This window comes from Ceratina calcarata, unplaced genomic scaffold, assembly GCF_001652005.2.
Source record: "Ceratina calcarata isolate Rehan_Ccalc_2016 unplaced genomic scaffold, ASM165200v1 scaffold162.2, whole genome shotgun sequence".
NCBI lineage: Eukaryota > Metazoa > Arthropoda > Insecta > Hymenoptera > Apidae > Ceratina > Ceratina calcarata.
In genome coordinates this window covers 1-17,618 of record NW_017137499.1, presented here as the reverse complement: position 1 = coordinate 17,618, position 17,618 = coordinate 1, and the positions used below count along the sequence as shown (strand labels likewise).

The 17,618-nt window shown below is 37.3% G+C and overlaps 2 protein-coding genes across 3 annotated transcripts in view; one reads left to right on the top strand and one right to left on the bottom strand.

The window, feature by feature from the left end:
* Positions 1 to 13,684, bottom strand: part of Sytbeta (Synaptotagmin beta) — a 59,953-nt gene extending 46,269 nt beyond the window's left edge. For both annotated transcript variants that reach the window (XM_018037314.2, XM_026819797.1), the window contains exons 1-2: positions 13,222 to 13,684; positions 102 to 459 (exon numbers count right to left, since the gene is read on the bottom strand). In XM_018037314.2, the coding sequence (XP_017892803.1) occupies positions 102 to 356 (255 nt within the window). In that variant the 5' untranslated portion in view covers positions 357 to 459; positions 13,222 to 13,684. The remainder of the gene's footprint in view (positions 1 to 101; positions 460 to 13,221) is intronic.
* A 2,179-nt stretch (positions 13,685 to 15,863) lies between these two features.
* On the top strand, positions 15,864 to 17,401 carry LOC113465260 (uncharacterized). Its single transcript, XM_026819811.1, has 2 exons — positions 15,864 to 15,946; positions 16,664 to 17,401. The coding sequence occupies exon 2, from the start codon at positions 16,673 to 16,675 to the stop codon at positions 17,132 to 17,134; it is 462 nt and encodes a 153-aa protein (XP_026675612.1). The 5' UTR covers positions 15,864 to 15,946; positions 16,664 to 16,672; the 3' UTR covers positions 17,135 to 17,401.
* The last annotated feature ends 217 nt before the right edge of the window (positions 17,402 to 17,618 follow it).

Genomic DNA, 17,618 nt, shown 5'->3' with positions numbered 1-17,618 from the left:
TTCATTGAATTCATGCTGCTTGTATCATGCTATGAAAATCTAATTTTTTCAAAGGAGCTTATGATAAAAAGACAGATAAAAGAAACGTTCTTAGTGCTCACCCCGATCTGCACGGCGTAGTAATTCTTCTGCTGTTTCCGCCAACAATTGAGTACTTGCGACGAGGACAGGTTGCCTTGAGACTGCTGCGGATCGTCTGGCTTCTTTGTGCCCGGTGGGTCCGGCCAACGATCCAAATTGCTCCAGTACTTTCCCTTTCGATTCCCGGCGTAATATCGGTAGACCACTATCGTCATCGCGACGACGAGTGCCAGGCCAGTACCGGCGGCTGCCCCGAAGACCGCCGAGGAAACCATTCTCTCCTTTTCAGTCGCTCTCGATCGATCTCGGTCTCTTTCGCTCCTGCGAGTTGTCACCGCGAATTAGCCTCACCTCCTTCCCGTTCACCGTATCTCGTATCTGAAAAAGGTTCATTCTATTAGATCGGAAAGAAGTTTCGAAGTCTAGCTTGATTAGTCTGCACTCGTCACGAATCCCATCCTATTTTTCTCGGTGGAAATTCGTAGGCGTCATTAGTACTGAAACTAGGTAACCTTTCAAGAAAATTGTATGCAAAGTACGTGACAACCCTTCTGGTTTCGCGTTGCCCACGGCTCAGACTCGAACGCGGAAGGACTGTTTACTTAAAGGATTATACGTGATGAAAATTCATATCAAGATTACAGAGATAAGAATATTCAACGTGTACGGGATTTCGAATAAAGAGAGTGACATGGTGTACGAGAGAAGGATCGAAGAGTCTTACTACACTTTCGTGTCGAGTAAATTATCATTAAATTTAATCATCGACCATCTCAGGTATTCATTCCATTTTAAATTCCCTGACCTCGTACATATCGTGTGCCGTTGCATTCCATATTTTACGGATCACTTTAATCGACTTGTAACATACAAAAAACAAATGTGTAAGGTGTAAAATATCTTTTGTTCTTAAAGGTCAGATTTTAACGATCAACGTCAACTGTATCAGAGAGGCAGAAGACAATGAGGAAAGGTTTAATATGATCGTCGACATATACATTTTACCGCAGCTGTTAAGTTACGATCACGTTTACGAGGGTTTCCTGAACGCGTCAGACCGTTTAACGAGAACGCGAGAAAAATAACCGCAGAGATCCAGCAAACACGGCCGAGAAACATACGAGCTACGATTGTGCAACGTTTTTTACTTGTTACACATACATTGTTCTCGCCTAATGAAGGGAATAAAAAGAATAATGGAAAAGAATACAAAGATATCATCGTCCTACTCGTTTTATTAGAGATGCCAGAATAAAGGCGAAGGAGAATAACAACGGAAATTTCCTATGGCAGGGAAAAAATGGCAGGGACGAACTCGAGAACAAAGAAAAGTTTCGTATTTCCTTTTTAATGGGTTTTACGATCTAACATTGTTGTTTCACCATTTTTTTTGTTTTTTTTGTTCACGTGTCATAGTAAGCGTTTCGGGTTAAGCGGAATGGGAAATCATAAAGTACCCTCATTCGAATTAAATGCTTCCGTAATTCGACGAACCTGCTTTCCTCGTGTTTATCAAGCTTTCTCATTTCTGGCGTGATATAATATAGTCGTGAGAATAAAACGCATGCAACAGACTGTTGAACAATAAAGCACGCGGAGTATACTAAAACATGTGAAACAAACGAAAAGAACCCGTGACTGGAAGGCAAAGTTATGATCAACATACTTTGCAATTTCTATAAGATTTCTCATAATTCTGATAAAATTACGTGACTTTCAGATAAATTGTACGAATTATCCTCAGGTCGTTCGTTTTATCAATCGCCGAGCGGAAAAATCGTTCGACAGATCGGGGAGACATTCAACGACCGTGAAAATCAGCACGTAATGCCATCGTCATTGTTTGTGGTTTAAGTCCGTGCGTTCGCTCATTAAATGCTGGTCGTCCAATTTCGCGGCTGAATGGAAGGAGCTTCCTTTGAGGTGCACAATCCGATGTTTGGCGAACGTGTCGAACTCTGAGGCTGGCATCGTCTTGATCTACACCGTCCATCGCGCGTATATCGGGAATTAATCTATTCAATTGCTATGGCGATCGTGCATGGATGATTTTAATTCAACATGTGCCGTGATTCGGATCAAATAATTCAGCCCCGTCTGTACATAAGTATAGTGTATAATAATAAGTAAATATAAAAATGCGAAATGTACAATCGTATTTTCACGTTGATCTCATAACTGTTTCTTATTGAAATTAAATATCATGCCGCGTATTTTTTAAACACGGCACCTACGCATCAACCGAGTTTTCATGATGACTTTCAGGGACGTGACTCAGTCAGCCGTCGTGATAGATATTAAAATGCAGCATAAAGTACAATATTTGACAGACGGGTAGAATGGCGCATCTCACAATGATAACTCGTGGCAGGTGAAACTGCCTGTTAACCAGTTGAATTAGTGGCGAATCCTTCGCTCCCATTTCAATCATAACGGACATGTTGATGTTTCGATTCTCTCTTTACATATCGTCAATACGCAAAATTGAATATTTCACTACTTAACAGAGGTTCGACATATCGTACACAAATATCGTACATTGCGTACATTCTGGCTCGTTAATAAATAAATAATTAATAACGAGGCGGAGTTCCAAATAACAGATAGCATATTTTGAAAAATAACGTGCATATCTTGGAACAAATTCAATGCACTTGATTAAATTAATTAGAAACCTCAACGTAGGTTCTTTTAATTATGACGTATAATTAATTGTGTCCTAGAATTATTGCGTCAATATCATTCTCACTTCGATTAATTAAAATAAATTCTCATTTAGATACTGTCCGTTTCATACGTATCTCAAAGAGTAGCGAAATGTTGCGTTTTTCATTAATATACACTACCATCTGGTATACTGGGCGACCTTAAGCAAGCCATAACATGACTTCATCAGCCGCTCATTTCTCAACGTAATGTTCGTCCAGGGGAAACCATAATAATTCAAAAGTCACAAGTAACACACAGACAAGACGAGATAAAAATTAAAAAATTTGGAAAATATTAAGACCTAATATTACGATACTATTTGTATTTGCTGTCACTATTTTCGACATTCATAAACTGGCGAGAATATTTTCAAAGGGGAGGGATTTTATTTCCCAGATGCATCGCTGACACCCTTTAGCCGTTTCGTGGGTGTGCACAACGTGGGTGTAACTACGTCGTACAAAGGAACTGATCCGTGTAGTCCTACCTAGCGCGTACCCATGTACTTAAATAATGCAAACCTTTCTTATAAAAGGGTCAAACTTCTATTGTACCATAAATACCCCGGGGAACAGTCTACAGCAATAAATTTCGTTGTAAAATATTCTCAAACATCGTACATTTTTAATATGCAGTTTCAATTTTGGTGCGCACTAGTTTACATAGAAGAAAACGCCCATGCATGAATTTGTATAGAATATCGAATTACGCCTCAGCTTTCAGCTGGATTTCGAACGAGATACTTTGTCGTATTCAGGTTATGTTTTATCGAAACCTTTTTTTCTGTAACAACACAGCCATGCGTGATTTAATTGTATCGAAAAAAGAAACAAGATTCGTCGAGAACGTCGCAAAAAGTATTTCGTTCCTCTGGGAAATTGAATCGTCGCGGAAACAATTTGCACGGACGATTGGCCATGAACAGAATTGATGTAACCCAACGTGAAACTATATTTATACACGGAACAGAAGGTTTAACGAATAAAATCGTTCTTTATCGAGTTAACGAGCCAGAATTTAAAAATATTAGTAATGAACGCAGAAGACGTTTTTTAAACCTTGAACTCATTAGTAGGCGATGATGGCAGTGAATTATTACTGGCATTTTTCAACATTATTCACAATTTTATCGCAACGTTAATCAAAGTTAACTTTATCACCACGTTCACGCAGCCCGATCATAAAACTGTTTTCCCCTGCGGTCAGCGTTAACCGAATCTGTGTGTTCCCGGATGAAAGTAGATAATTGGAAGTTCCAGGCTTTGTAACGACGCGTAATTAAACGCACTTTAATCGTCAAGTGGCGAACGAAACAGGAAATCGATCGATTCGTTATCGATAAAAATTAGCCGACAAATGAACACCAGGAGGGTGGTGACATAACTGGAGACACTTAAATATAAAAGCATTCAGGTTTCCACATTTAAACGAAAAACTGCTCCCCGAGTGGAGTTTTAATTTACGTACAAACGCAGAGAAGATGGTATAGTTATTAAAAGTTCACTCAGTTCTGAACAGAGAATATTATTGTGTTTAAATGAATCATAATCATAATGGTTTCAATGATTAAAGTTCTGCTCGTTAACAGAATTTCTACAAACGTTTCGAGCAATTTACTAAAGGAACGATTATTTTTCCTGTTTCGAATCTACTCGATATCTGCGATCGTCTGCGTGAGAAATAATTATGCCCAGAGATTCCCGCCTTCAGTTTATCAGAATCGAATGATGTTCTGAAGTACGTACAAAGTAAGATATATTGATCCTCCGATAATTGCTACGACCCGTTCGCGCGAGATCCCTCCATCTCTACTAATCCATTCCGAAGGATAAGTTCTACTGGTTCATCTCGAATCCTACGTTGGATCAAACACACACGGACACTAAAATCTATACTGGTAATATTGCTCAAATGCATTGTTATTGGCTAATATTTTACATATATTTCCGAAAAAATTTGTTTCATTATTCTGTTGTTACATCGAATATATTTCACACGTACGTCGCAGCTATCTCACAAGGGGGAATAGCGAATATAAGTGAAGTATTGAGAGTAATGAAACATTCCATACACGTTTTATCAGAGAACTTAATTTCGATTGATGTCGCTAGAACCGAACAACCTCGCGCCGTGAAGCTATTATTTAGAGGAATCGACTCATTGCGTATTCGCGACGTGACTGAAAATCAAGATGTAGGGTAAGAAAACTTGCGAGATAGGAGCTGGTTGTGCCAAACGACACCAAGATTACAAAGTTTCTCGCCAAACTGTGTTTTTCTGTGAATTTCATTCAAATGAACATTTTTATAAACGAACGTCGGTGTTCAATTGCGACAATTTGTAAATAGTAGACTGCGTGCATTACAACTTACAATTAGATCTTTATAGACCGATCATGCGGGAAATATAAATAAAATATATGTATAATATATATGTAGCATTGAAATTGAGAGAATTACAGAACTATATCATAAGTTACAAATACTCATTTGTCTATTTTCTGCGGAACGTAATTCGAGCATCCAGTGTCAAATTCCACCCTTAAAGACGTTCCAGGTAAGGAAATCTCAAACTTCACCGGCATCCAAGATTTAAACTTTTTAATTCCAAGAACTTCAGTATTCAAAGATAAAATGCCGCGTTCCTGTTAATTAAATTAACGGAAAAGTCAAGGAAAAGACGGAAAAGAACCAGCCAGTTTTTATGAAACAATAATTACAAACGTATAATTGAAAGAATAAAGATCCGATTCGATCTATGCAATAGTGCAGGAACAAAGCCAAAGCATTTACGAAAACGAGTTCAGAGGAAAAAAGTAATCCGGACGCAAAGCGGTGCTTCAACTTTCCCGGTACTTCTACTTAAAGCATTCCTTTCAATCTCAAAGAACAAATTTCTCTTTTCACGTAGTATTGTTCATCCGAGCAAAACGTTCGAAATGAAAAACGGGATTGTAAAAGTTTGTTGAGACGAAAGAATTTTCTTTGAGACATGGACACCATCGTTTGGAAATAATTTTTGAAATATTAATTTCAAATTCATAGAATCCTGCGTTATTACAATGCGTTCCGGTAACGAAGGAAAAGAAAAATCGAATCTGCCTGATCGAAGACACGAGAATGCCAAGAAAATTGTCTACGATTTATCAAAAGTCTAAATCTGCGTTCAACACCGAATAGACGTTTACTCGGCAAATTTAATTTCTTCCAGGCTGTCCCAGGCGTTCCAATTTCATTCTTGATCAAATCAAGGGAAGCAGTGTGTTTCCGAGTCTTAATATACGTCGTGCAATATTAACGATTTTCCATTGTCAACAATTAAATTCGCGATTTCTAAGCTGTGAAATAGACAAGTATAATTCTTCTATACATATTTTGCCTAGCTTGAGTTTCATGAAGTGAAGAAAGAAATTTAATCTGGCGAAAAGTGCGCGTTAATAAAGACTCTAAAGGGATCGTAATGTCCAGGCGTACAGACATAACTGTATACATCAGTCTGTGTTAATTTGTTTACTCCCTGAACCGTGTGTTAATCCGCTTTCAGAAGACTATATAGGAAACAACAGTACAACCCCGTACGCCCTATTGGAGGATTATCGGGTATCGGTATGCTTCGGCACGAATGCGGAAAGAAAACAAAATGTGAATGAAAAAAAAATAATTGGTTGGAAGCTTTCTTAATCTAAGCAGTTAGCTGATGCAGTGCTAAAGTAGCTGTAACATTTAATGTATAATAAGATTTCTATGAAGAATGAATTCCGTAATTCGCGCACATGCGTATACTGCAACTTAATTTTAATTGTCGTGACTCTTATAATTAAACAGAATAACGTTCTGTGATGAAAACATGATTTTTAGAACGAGGGAATTAAATCGTCGAATTGCAGTATTTCGTGTCAATGGATTACCTCTATAGGCAACGGGTCACTTGTATACTATATAATAATAATCGAATAAAGTGGCGCTACGATAACTTCAGAGTTCATCAATTTCACAATCCTAGCCGATCCGCAGATGAAATTACAAGTTTTAGTCAACATTTAATGCTGTTACTCGCCGTAGCGGCTACCTCTGCTTGCACACGTCTCCTGATGAAACGCGCCGACCAATTTCATTGAAATTAACGTTTTCCACCAGAAACCTTATTTATCAGAATCATAAGGCGATTATACGGCATTTGAACATACTTAAAACTTTTACTTACGAATATTGCGGAACGACACGTGAAATACAAATTAATCCAGCTCTAATATTTTGCGAACAAATTTCCGAAACGAAATCACTGCGACCCGTTTGTGCACACAGTGTCGGGCAATCAAGTAAGGCGAGTCGTTTCGCGTCGCGAGTACGAGTTCAGTTGGAAGCGTTCAAAGTTCGTTAACCCGTTATCGTTTCGTAATTAACGTCCGTCGTTTAATTAGTTTCTCGATAAAGGATTAATAAAAGGGCACCGAGTACAACTAAATCTCGAAAAGGAAGAGGAAGAAAGCACGGTGAGCTCGATTATGCTATAAATAAAATTCTTTGCTTTAATCACTTACATTTCTATTTCAATGAAGAGTCTTATACATATCAGTATAATTTTCCATTATTGAATTACCACTAATTATCTATAGTGCATTGTACGTCGTCAGAATGAATTCCACAGGTAGCTGAATCGATTAAACCGCAGAATTGCCCAGCAGCATGGGAGGACACCGAAATCATTATGAACAATTGTTGCGATATAAGCAACAACGATACGTACGATTGTCACTTGATGCTATTTCTGTCTTACCAGCCAATTCACCAAATAAACCTACAAGTGGCGTACTGGGACGATCGATCGCGTTATTAGCGGCTGATTAAACCTATCAACCACTTGAGGTAACTTAGTTCGATAACTCGTTGGCATCTATGAATCTGCAATCTAAGTGTTTCCGCTGATCAATATTTACCGATAGGCGCCTGTCTGTATAACGTTATCAACGTTTCCTTCACCGGTTTCCGCTCACTCAAAAATTCCGTTCGCGGATAATATCCGATCGAATTCTAAGTACAGCACTCCGCAGCACGTTCCCTGTTTTCGCTTCACCCTCCACTCACCTCCGTAAGATTGGACGCCGAGGGAAAGGACAGAACCGACATTGAAGTGTGTAGTATGCCACCCACGCGCTTTCAATAAAAACGTTAAATCTTAGTGTAGGTGTAGATAGAACATGTGCTGTTGTATTTCAAAAGGATATGAAATAGATACATCTCCGTAAAAATGTCCTCTCCACGTTGGACATATTCATGGATTTGCTATTAGAAAAGCTACGATGACGCGAGAAGCATCGTAACGTGGGCGAAGCCTGTTACAATGATGATTCTTGAATACCAATGAGAAAGCTTGATAGATGAACAATCTCGGAGAACCTTTGAGAACGTCACTTTCCTCCACTGAATGAAGATCACAAAAAGTTAATCTATAGCAAGGGCTTTGTCTTATTTACGTCGAGCTGAATGGGCTAATTTAAAAAAAGAGGTACTCGTTGGGTCGGCACGTGGCCTAGACGTTCTATCTTAAGCCGCACTAAAGGAGTAGCACTAGCATGCACAATGAGTGGAAGCTGTACATTATATGTATATTCATGTGTATTTATTCAAATCCTGTTAACATTCGTGTTCCAAGATCCTTTATTGACTGCATATTAGCTTTACGAGAAAAATTTCGATGATATCGCATTCTCGATGAAGAATTCGATAAGAATGCTCATGAAGAGTTATGAGAAATACTCGCCTGCATCGTTGAAAACATTTACAATCGATAATAATTAATGGCGTGCAATTTTTTAAAAACGGAAGAGCAGTTCCCAAAAGTGTTTTCAATACAACGTTTACAACGTTACAATTTACTTAATATCGCGATCAGGTTTTACATTGTGTAATTAGAAACTATTCATAGAATTGTGATGAAACAGGATAATTAAAGATTCCAATTGATCGTAATGAATGAAGTGAACTGATGTCGCTCAAACGCTCGAGCATTACAAAAACGATTCAACTAAGCAACAAGCTAAGCTACAATTTCGAAAGGATTACCTCAATACTATCAAAGAGTGAAATACGTTGTACGCTTTACTCCAGGGAAAGTTCAAGGAAACTAGAGCCGAGCTATTCGACCATCTCGCGTCAAACAACAGTACAAAGTACGAGGACCAGCGGGAGTTCCCTGAATAAGGATTACTATAAGAATAAGATTGTTTCAAACCGCCGACGTTGTTACTTTCTCATCGATTCGAGCGGTTTTCTAAATAATATGGCAACGAAGTTCTTAACCGTGGCAACCGTGGAAACTAACTACTTCTCATCCAATCATATTTGTTGCAATATACATGTTCAAATGTTAAAAAGATCCTAACAGCCACCCTTGGGCAGGTATAAAAATATCAACAAAAGTCCGGACCAACGAGTTTCGGACAATCGATAGAGCTCGAACATTACACAACCGGATACCAGGCAAATCAAAGAAAAACCGAACGTTTCAGCTTCGGAGCAGATATGCCCCGAGTCTTTGATGGTCTGTTTCTGTTCGAAACGCGTGAGTTTCAATAAAGGAGCGTGTACAGGATTCGGTTTTCACTGGCTTGTCCACGTACATACTTGACGTTCCAACTGTATCTATTCCATTGGGTTTCCAAGTTCGAGTATCGCTTGAAATTCGAATACGCTAGAATGCTTTCTATCACTATTCTATATCTTGAAACTAGATCGAATTAAATTCTATTACTCTTATTGACAGTAATAACCTACATAGTATAGCTAGATATAATGTTTCTTAGTCAACGTACGTATAGATTAAATGCAATAAATTGCAATTCTTTTATGTAAATAAATTGATTAAAAATACTCGGATTTCTTTGATTTTGTGCGCACGTCACATCACTGCGCGGCATTGAGTTAATCGACGATCGATTTGTCATGTACGATACGGCTAGTAGTCTAACTCGACGACTGTGCCGACGAAACTTGGTGGTGTAGTAAAATACATTCACGCGTACGCATTTACCTTAACGATTAATTTCCTCAGAGCGCACGAAATATGTATTTTGCGTGGCACGTCTTTCCACCGCAAGTGGTTAATTCCACGAATTCGTACCTCGAATAAAGAGAAATTTTATTGTAAGGACGGTCGAATGTAGATCTAGATATGTTCCATTTTATGGGACATAATTTCGAAGAACCTCCTTTGTCAGCTGTTCAGCAGAACGTAGTTTGTCACAGTAGCGATAAAGCTTTTGTAAATACTCCAGACTCTCCGAAGAATTTGTTCATATTTCACATAAAGCACAGCGTAGCGTAGTACGATAAAAACATTCAATATATTTATAACTGTCAAAGACATAAATTTTATCCTATTGCTTTCCTCTACTACTATCGTTCGCAGAAAATATATTTTTCTCCTAAAAATTAAAGACATGACGAAACATTAATATGATAATATAATTAACTAGCTTCGTGCACTGCGACGGTAAGTTTTTAACTTTTCCGATTGCTATTCAAGACGTTAAATTGTGTTCGTTTAAACCATTTATACATCGGACTACTTCCTCTTCCCGTGAGAGTTCGACCCTGATAAATGACTGCTGTCGATGACAAATTTTCGTCAAGTCTAAGCCCTGCTACAGGCGATAAGAAACTTCGTTCCATCATTGCCAAGCGAAAACATTTTTCGTAAAAAGATCAAACTGCATCGGATAAAATATGTTTAAAAATTTTATATTGTTCGATAACTACCAAATCGATTTAACTATTTCATTTTCTGTTTTGATTTGATTTCCGTCCATCATTGTTCGCAAATATTTACTTTAATTCATTGAAGAGAGGATAACATCTAAATCTATTTTTATTCGTTAGTTCGATCGAGTTCGTACTTCGTGTAGAGGCACTTTTATTTTAATAACTCTGCGCATGATAATGCAAAAAAAGGTGAAAGTATTCCTCGACCAAGTATTCCTACTTCAGAAATAAAGTATTGAGCCGTAAAGTATTGACAGAAAAGCATCCTCTAAACTAATTAGATTAAAGTTTGCCAGCTACGTACATGCAACTACTCCTTTTAGCGGTTCACTAGGAATACAAAATGTACGAAGGGAAAAATCTGTGGAACGCAGGCAATTTAACTTTTCAGGAGCATGAAAATGTTTTATTTATGTTTACACGAAACGATTCTAAATCCTACTATAATAACGTTCAGTTTGCACAGTGGCTGATTATTTCTTTATGAAAGTGTTTGCGTTGGTAAGAAGGAATCTTAACTCAAATACTCGTCTCCACCTTCATATTCAAGGAGCATCAGAAATTAGAGTCCCAGGAACTATGAAATGCAAATTCAAAGTTATTCCCGTTCGTTAACATTCCGTACATTTTATCACTTGTTCATTTTTCATCAGAACTTGGCTAGAAAATTTGAAACAACGGACGCGGCAAGAAATACTAAGTAAGAATTTGTCTTCCCCGGGATGAATGAAATTTAAGACATCATTACAAGTTACAAAAATAGAACCGAATAGAATTACGGTCTTTAATTATCTTCTACGTATTTCTCTTACAAAAGAACGATAAAATTGTATTTCTGAGTTTCTGAGAGAGAAAGCAAAGAGAATGAGATGAGTTTTACATTGTTTTCCTGTTTTCAGTAACGTTTGAAAAAATTATTTTCTTATTTGACATCATAGTTATGTCTGCCACATCGTATTTCTGCGAAGACATACAATTTCAGTATTAAAGCCTTTGGTATCCTAGCAATCGACATCTCGTGCGATTTATCACTAGTTCACTTTTATACCTGTTTGCTATCAAGGAAAGTTCCCCCAACTCGACGAACTTGTGCTCGTTTTATGATTATTATTGGATCAGCAAAATGTTAGTAAGTAATCTGCTCTACAAAATTTATTTCCAGATTGAAAAGGAAAAAAAAAATATAAAGAGTTAAGAAATGCATAATAATGATATCTAAACTATTGTATTTATTTATTCTACTCCCAATCAAAGTAAATTTTGTTTGTACAAATAACTTGCGCAAAATTTAACACCCAATTAAACCGAATATAATAAAGACAGTGAAATGCTTTCTATTGATCCATAGCGATCAGGCAGCTAAAGGGATCCCGTAGGAATACTCGCTATGTGAATCGTATTTTATTACTACAGTATATTGTAGAACTTGTTTCGAAATACTTGTGACTTTTCTAATACGCCTACGTGGCCATAAAGAACGCGTAAGCCGAATATTCAAGCCATCGACGGATAAAGAGAAAAAATATCTGCAGTGAATAAAAAAGATTATCGAATTTAGATTATCGAACAGTTAAATGATGAATTCTATTAATTCTGAAAATTCCACGATACAATTTTTCGAGCGAGATGAAAACAAAACGCTGAAAGGTAAAAATAATTTAAAAAGCCGGTATCGACGATGCGACACGGGGGTGAACTGTGTTTCTCTGTACTAATTTTTGCCTATGACGAAACTGTGGCTCGTGATTAGAGTTGTTTACACAACGAGTTCGATAAGCGGTATTGATTTGCGTGAAAATTTTCCTGCTGCCGCGGTTTGTTATCGGGAATATCGTCCGATTCTCGTTGATGCTCTATTTCCCATCGAGCGCATTACACACACCGCAAGCGTTACTGTGTTCTGTGACGAGTGGATGATCGAGTAGAATAGCAAACGAATACGCGGAATCAAAAAAGTGGAAAACGGATCTGATGCCTCCCATATTAATGTTTCGGAAAATACAATCTATTTGCTTTCGTTCACCGATCCGTCTTCGTTCCTAGAAATTTAAAAATCATCTGTCGAAGCCAAGTATATGAACCCTTTGCGATACCTATGTAATTCAATATTTTGTTTCATTACAATCCTTCCGAGTTCAATTAATAGTAAAATTAATGTATGTTACTACGAATGGAGAATGAGACCGTAAACGACTTATATGTATATATTAACATACTGAGTGTAATCGAATTGCAGTAAAACATAACTCAGTTAACAAAGAGTAATAAATCGGTTGGACGACTTCTTCTCTTTCAATTGAGTCATTATCATTTTCTCTATTTTTGTATTTTCTGTGCCTCGAGGGAACTGAAGTTTTGAAATGCACGGTATTAAATACGAAGTCAAGAAAATATTGCATCTTAAAACCAGCCATGAATATTGCGAGCGTGAAATATAATAACTGACTTTTGACCCTGGACAACGAAAGTAAGTTAACGGTTCGCTAAGGGAACCGTGGAAGCTGCGGAAAATTAATTAAGTCTCGTCTCTTCAATACTACGGTTCTATCAAGTTACAATGTCAGTCTTCTTTAATTTAGCAATTTGTACTATTTTATACGCTATTTTGGATGCAGCAATGCACTCCAGAACGGGGCATTTAAATTACATATAATAGTATTTGTGGGCTTACCGCGATATGTATTAGAGAGGATTCAGCAAACGATCACGTAGTAAATAAAATCGGACGCGAAATCGTGCACAGCTCGACAGCTGCCAGCGTCACGTCGTAGCGATTGCTCGAAGGATATTAGCACTTCCGGTCGGTCAACGTCCACGGCCGCGCATCGCGAATCTTTCGCGAGATTTAAATATCGAAAGGAGAAAAACTGAATCTTGTCATCACGCTACGATTTCACGGTTCGACTCGAATAGTTCAAACATAGGGAAGAAAGAAAAGAAAGAAGAAGTAACGACAGTCGTATCCCTTGTGATCGATCAATAATATACGAACGATTATCCAATAGCAGAGACTTTTTCTAATCATTTGCCCTTGAAAATGACCTCGAGAACGATTATTTTGTTGTACGAGAAAGTTAACGTATCGATCAACAGACTTGCGATTGTCGCTGAGAACGGTGGTAGTTGCTCGCGTCGCGGCGCGCTGAGAACTGAACACCGACGCCTTTCGACGCCCGCGACGCCCGCGACAGAGGTCGACCGAAGGAAAGCGAGTGGGAAAACCGAAAGGAACCGAGGACAAGGAGAACCAGGCACGATGTTTCCCGATGATCCGCGTATCAAACGTAAATTTACGAAAAGGACGGTCGGTGATTAGTTCGCCACCCCAATGACATTTGACTTTTATCGAGGTTAATCGAGGTTGCTTCTCATCGGCGTAGCTCAATCGACGTGGGACAAATGACCACGAGAATCGTTCTTACGTGACGATAATTTGATTCTGCGACCAAGTTTTCGGCGTAAATTGCACTTAGCATAGAGTAGGTAGGAGTTGTTCACGTGTTTAGTTCTTTGCGTGATTGAATGGATCGGTTTCGATTGATTAGGGGGGACAGTTGGGTCGTGAAAATTGTTGAAGGGTTGGTTCAACAGATGGTGATAAGCTGAGATCAATACTTCCAGTTGTATTATACAAAACTAATGAAACATACTGAGGTATTACGTAGCTTTAGTGCAAAGAAAACGAACATCAAGTTCATTAAAACTGAATGAGCTGGCATTTACTATACAGCATGTAGATTCTCAAATTATTTTACATTTCTTCTTTGCAATGCACTGTGCGTTGATAAAAAGTCGGTTTCATTATCCCCGAGGAGATTTAATTTTTTCGTTTCTTTTGCCCTCGAAGACCGTGCATTCTGTCATGTTGTGAATTACTTGGCTGAAAGGCCGAAGTAAAACATTTAACTTTATTCCCTCTGGGTTTGATAGTCGGAGGTGTTACTTTCAGATACGGAAGGAACAAAAATGCGAAGCATGGAATTGTTTAAGAGAAATTAATTCTAAACGAGTGGAGTATGTACAATTTTTAAGGAACCTGTGTAAAATTTAACAAAGACGAAAAATATAGTCTGATCATTACTTTAATCTCTTTTGAGTCAACAGCTTGGAATTGTATAAGCGGAGACAAAACAGATATCTGTCGTTGAAAGCCGACACAATTTAAACGCAACGGAATATGTTCAGGCAAGACTTTTCAGTCACTAATGCCGAGGATATTTTTATCTAAGCATTGAAGCTACATTTTTTAAACAATCATAAAAGTATTTTTCCTATTTTTTATCGTAATGCTGAGAAAAGTGTAGTACTAGTTCGAATAAATCGAATCATCCGAAGTACATGAAAGATAAATCGCATAAGCCCCAGAGAGAAAAAGCAATAATGAAAATCGAACTCGAACGAAAGTGTAAAACGTGGAACGAAGGATCCTCGCACATATCCATCTCGAGAGCACGGAGGAACTATTATACATACATTACAACCTACACCTACCTCGTGTCCTTGAGACGAAGTTTCTCACGGATGCTTTCCTTGTTTTACAACATCCTTCTTTCATCGTCAAAATTCATAGGAGGAAGAAAATCTAATATTAGCTCCTGCGCCAGCGTTTCATATTATTTTATTTACCATGTCCGTCACTTGTTTCTTAAGCTCCTGTCTTCGGAGAAACTACTTAAATCCTAATCCCGCGAACCGTTCATGCAATCAACTGAATTACCTTAATCATATTGCTTTCACTTTATAAATACACTTGATTTTCACCAATAACTTAATTGCATTGGACAGCCATCCATTTATCACCCGTATTGTCACAGATACAATTATACTGTTAACAATGGAGTAAATCTCATTTGACGACGGTGACGTTACGTAATTGAATTGTAATTAATTGCAAGACCGCGCCACGTGTCGTTAGGCTCTGTGCATATACATACATATAATAACGGAATGTTATACATATATTTCCTCCAATATGAACTGTAATTTGTCGATACGGCTATAATTGTTTAATCATAACGCCAGACAACCATAATAAAATTGTTTCATGTTTTACTTATCTCGTACCTATATTATTATAACATTATTGATCATTTCATATTTCAGATGTTTATTGTAACATAATGTATAGAATGTAATAATTGTGCGCAAACAAATTGATCTATCCGCCAAGAATCAATGGTTGCTGTACTGTGCACCCATCTGATCAATAGATGGTGTTCGGCACATCAATCAGAATTCTACGTCTCGGAACATCACGACACTTTTGATAACCACTACTTACGTGTGCCGTATATTGTTCGTAGTAGTAGTACGCGTCGTCGTACGTACGTACGTACAAACTATCCACTGCATCCCGGTGCTGTTATTTCATGAGTTCAGGTCAAAGGGCGTTACAGGTAAAGTCGATTTGAATACTTCAATCTCGGGTTGCATACGTTCGCTTTGATATCCGTAGCTATCAGAGGTCACTATTTTAATAAATAAATCCTACCAAGAAAGATCGAAATGGTTCTAACCAAATATACTTACTATTTATGTTTATCAACAGCACATGAGTTTAATTGTAGCTACATTTACGCTGATTCCTTACAAGATAAATCAATCAATATGATTTTTAAATTTGACTAGTGTTCATCTTATGTTTGGCACGCGATTTTCAATTGTAAAAACAAAAACCGTACGACGCTTTGGCAATAATACGATCGGCCTTGAGCGAGCCAAGCATAGGAATCAATCTTGTGCTTTATAGGCCAAACAAGCTTGAGTTATCGACAATGTAACTTTTTCGTACTACTTTCTCGGGGTTAAGAGTATATGTATAAACTTTGCAAGTAGGTTGCTATGATTGATCAAGTAAAAAGACCTTGAAACAGCAAGGATGGTCACTTTGTGTACTTATATTGACACTACGGTATTTATTGTTTTCATACAAGCCGTTATTTAAGAATTTATTAAGGAATCGGGATCTTAAATTAATAAGTTCCTAACTTGTATTTCTTATTTCTGCTATTACGAATAAACTGTCGGATATTAAAATTAGTCTGTGTATAGTTTAATATAAAAAACAAGAAGAGAATTGAGAATTCATAAAAGCTATTTTTCTATTATTTTAGTACTAAAATATGTCGGGTCCTGGAAAGAAAATGTCGGTCTCTAAGAATGTAGGCAACGATGAAGAACGTTGTACTAAATGTCAAGTAATAATGATATCACGTGCGCATCACACGTGCGTTACGTGGAATACCAAACGGTTAAATCGAAAGAAATTATATAAACACAGTGGTTCCTGTAAGGACTTTGAATTGGTATCACCATCTGAACCAGAACCGAGATCTAAATCGATGCAAACCTTGGATATAGGAATAAGCTTTGGTAAATCCGTCGGTACGCAGACGGAAGTGACTATGCCGTCCACATCTGAGAAAACCACGCAAACAGAAACGAGTTTTGATCTAAATGAGAGCATGAGTTGCGAAGAACTAGTTCAAATTTTATTTGACAAGATGGTACAACACCGATTGTTGTTAACTAAATTGAATCATGCTTGCAATTATTTCGCTAAACAAAACAATCCTTTTTTGTAAATTACGTATAATTTCATCTTCCATCATGATTACACTTTTATTATAATATACTAAAGAATTAAATAATTGCTTTTAAGTTTTTGACTAAATAGGTACCCGTTGATACTGTCCCGTTCAAGTCCAAGCGCTTGATTAAAATTTTGTAAGCCTTTGAAATTGAATTTTTAGTTTGATTGACATTGTTATACATACATATAACAAATCAATTTTTGTGGATCTTAGAAAGATGTGCGATTAACAATTTATGTTACTACAAATACTATTGATTTATTAAAAAATTGTAAACGATACTTCAAGTATCGTGTCATCGTATTAAAAGCTGGCTACACTTGTTTATAATAATTGGTATTAATTATATGAATTCCAATTGCTTGTGCAACAATATTGTATCAATAACAAGAATCACTAAAATAATATAATTACTAAAACCGAAAAAAGAATTTTCATTTACTATCATCACTGAGGAGAGATTACTAAAGAGTGG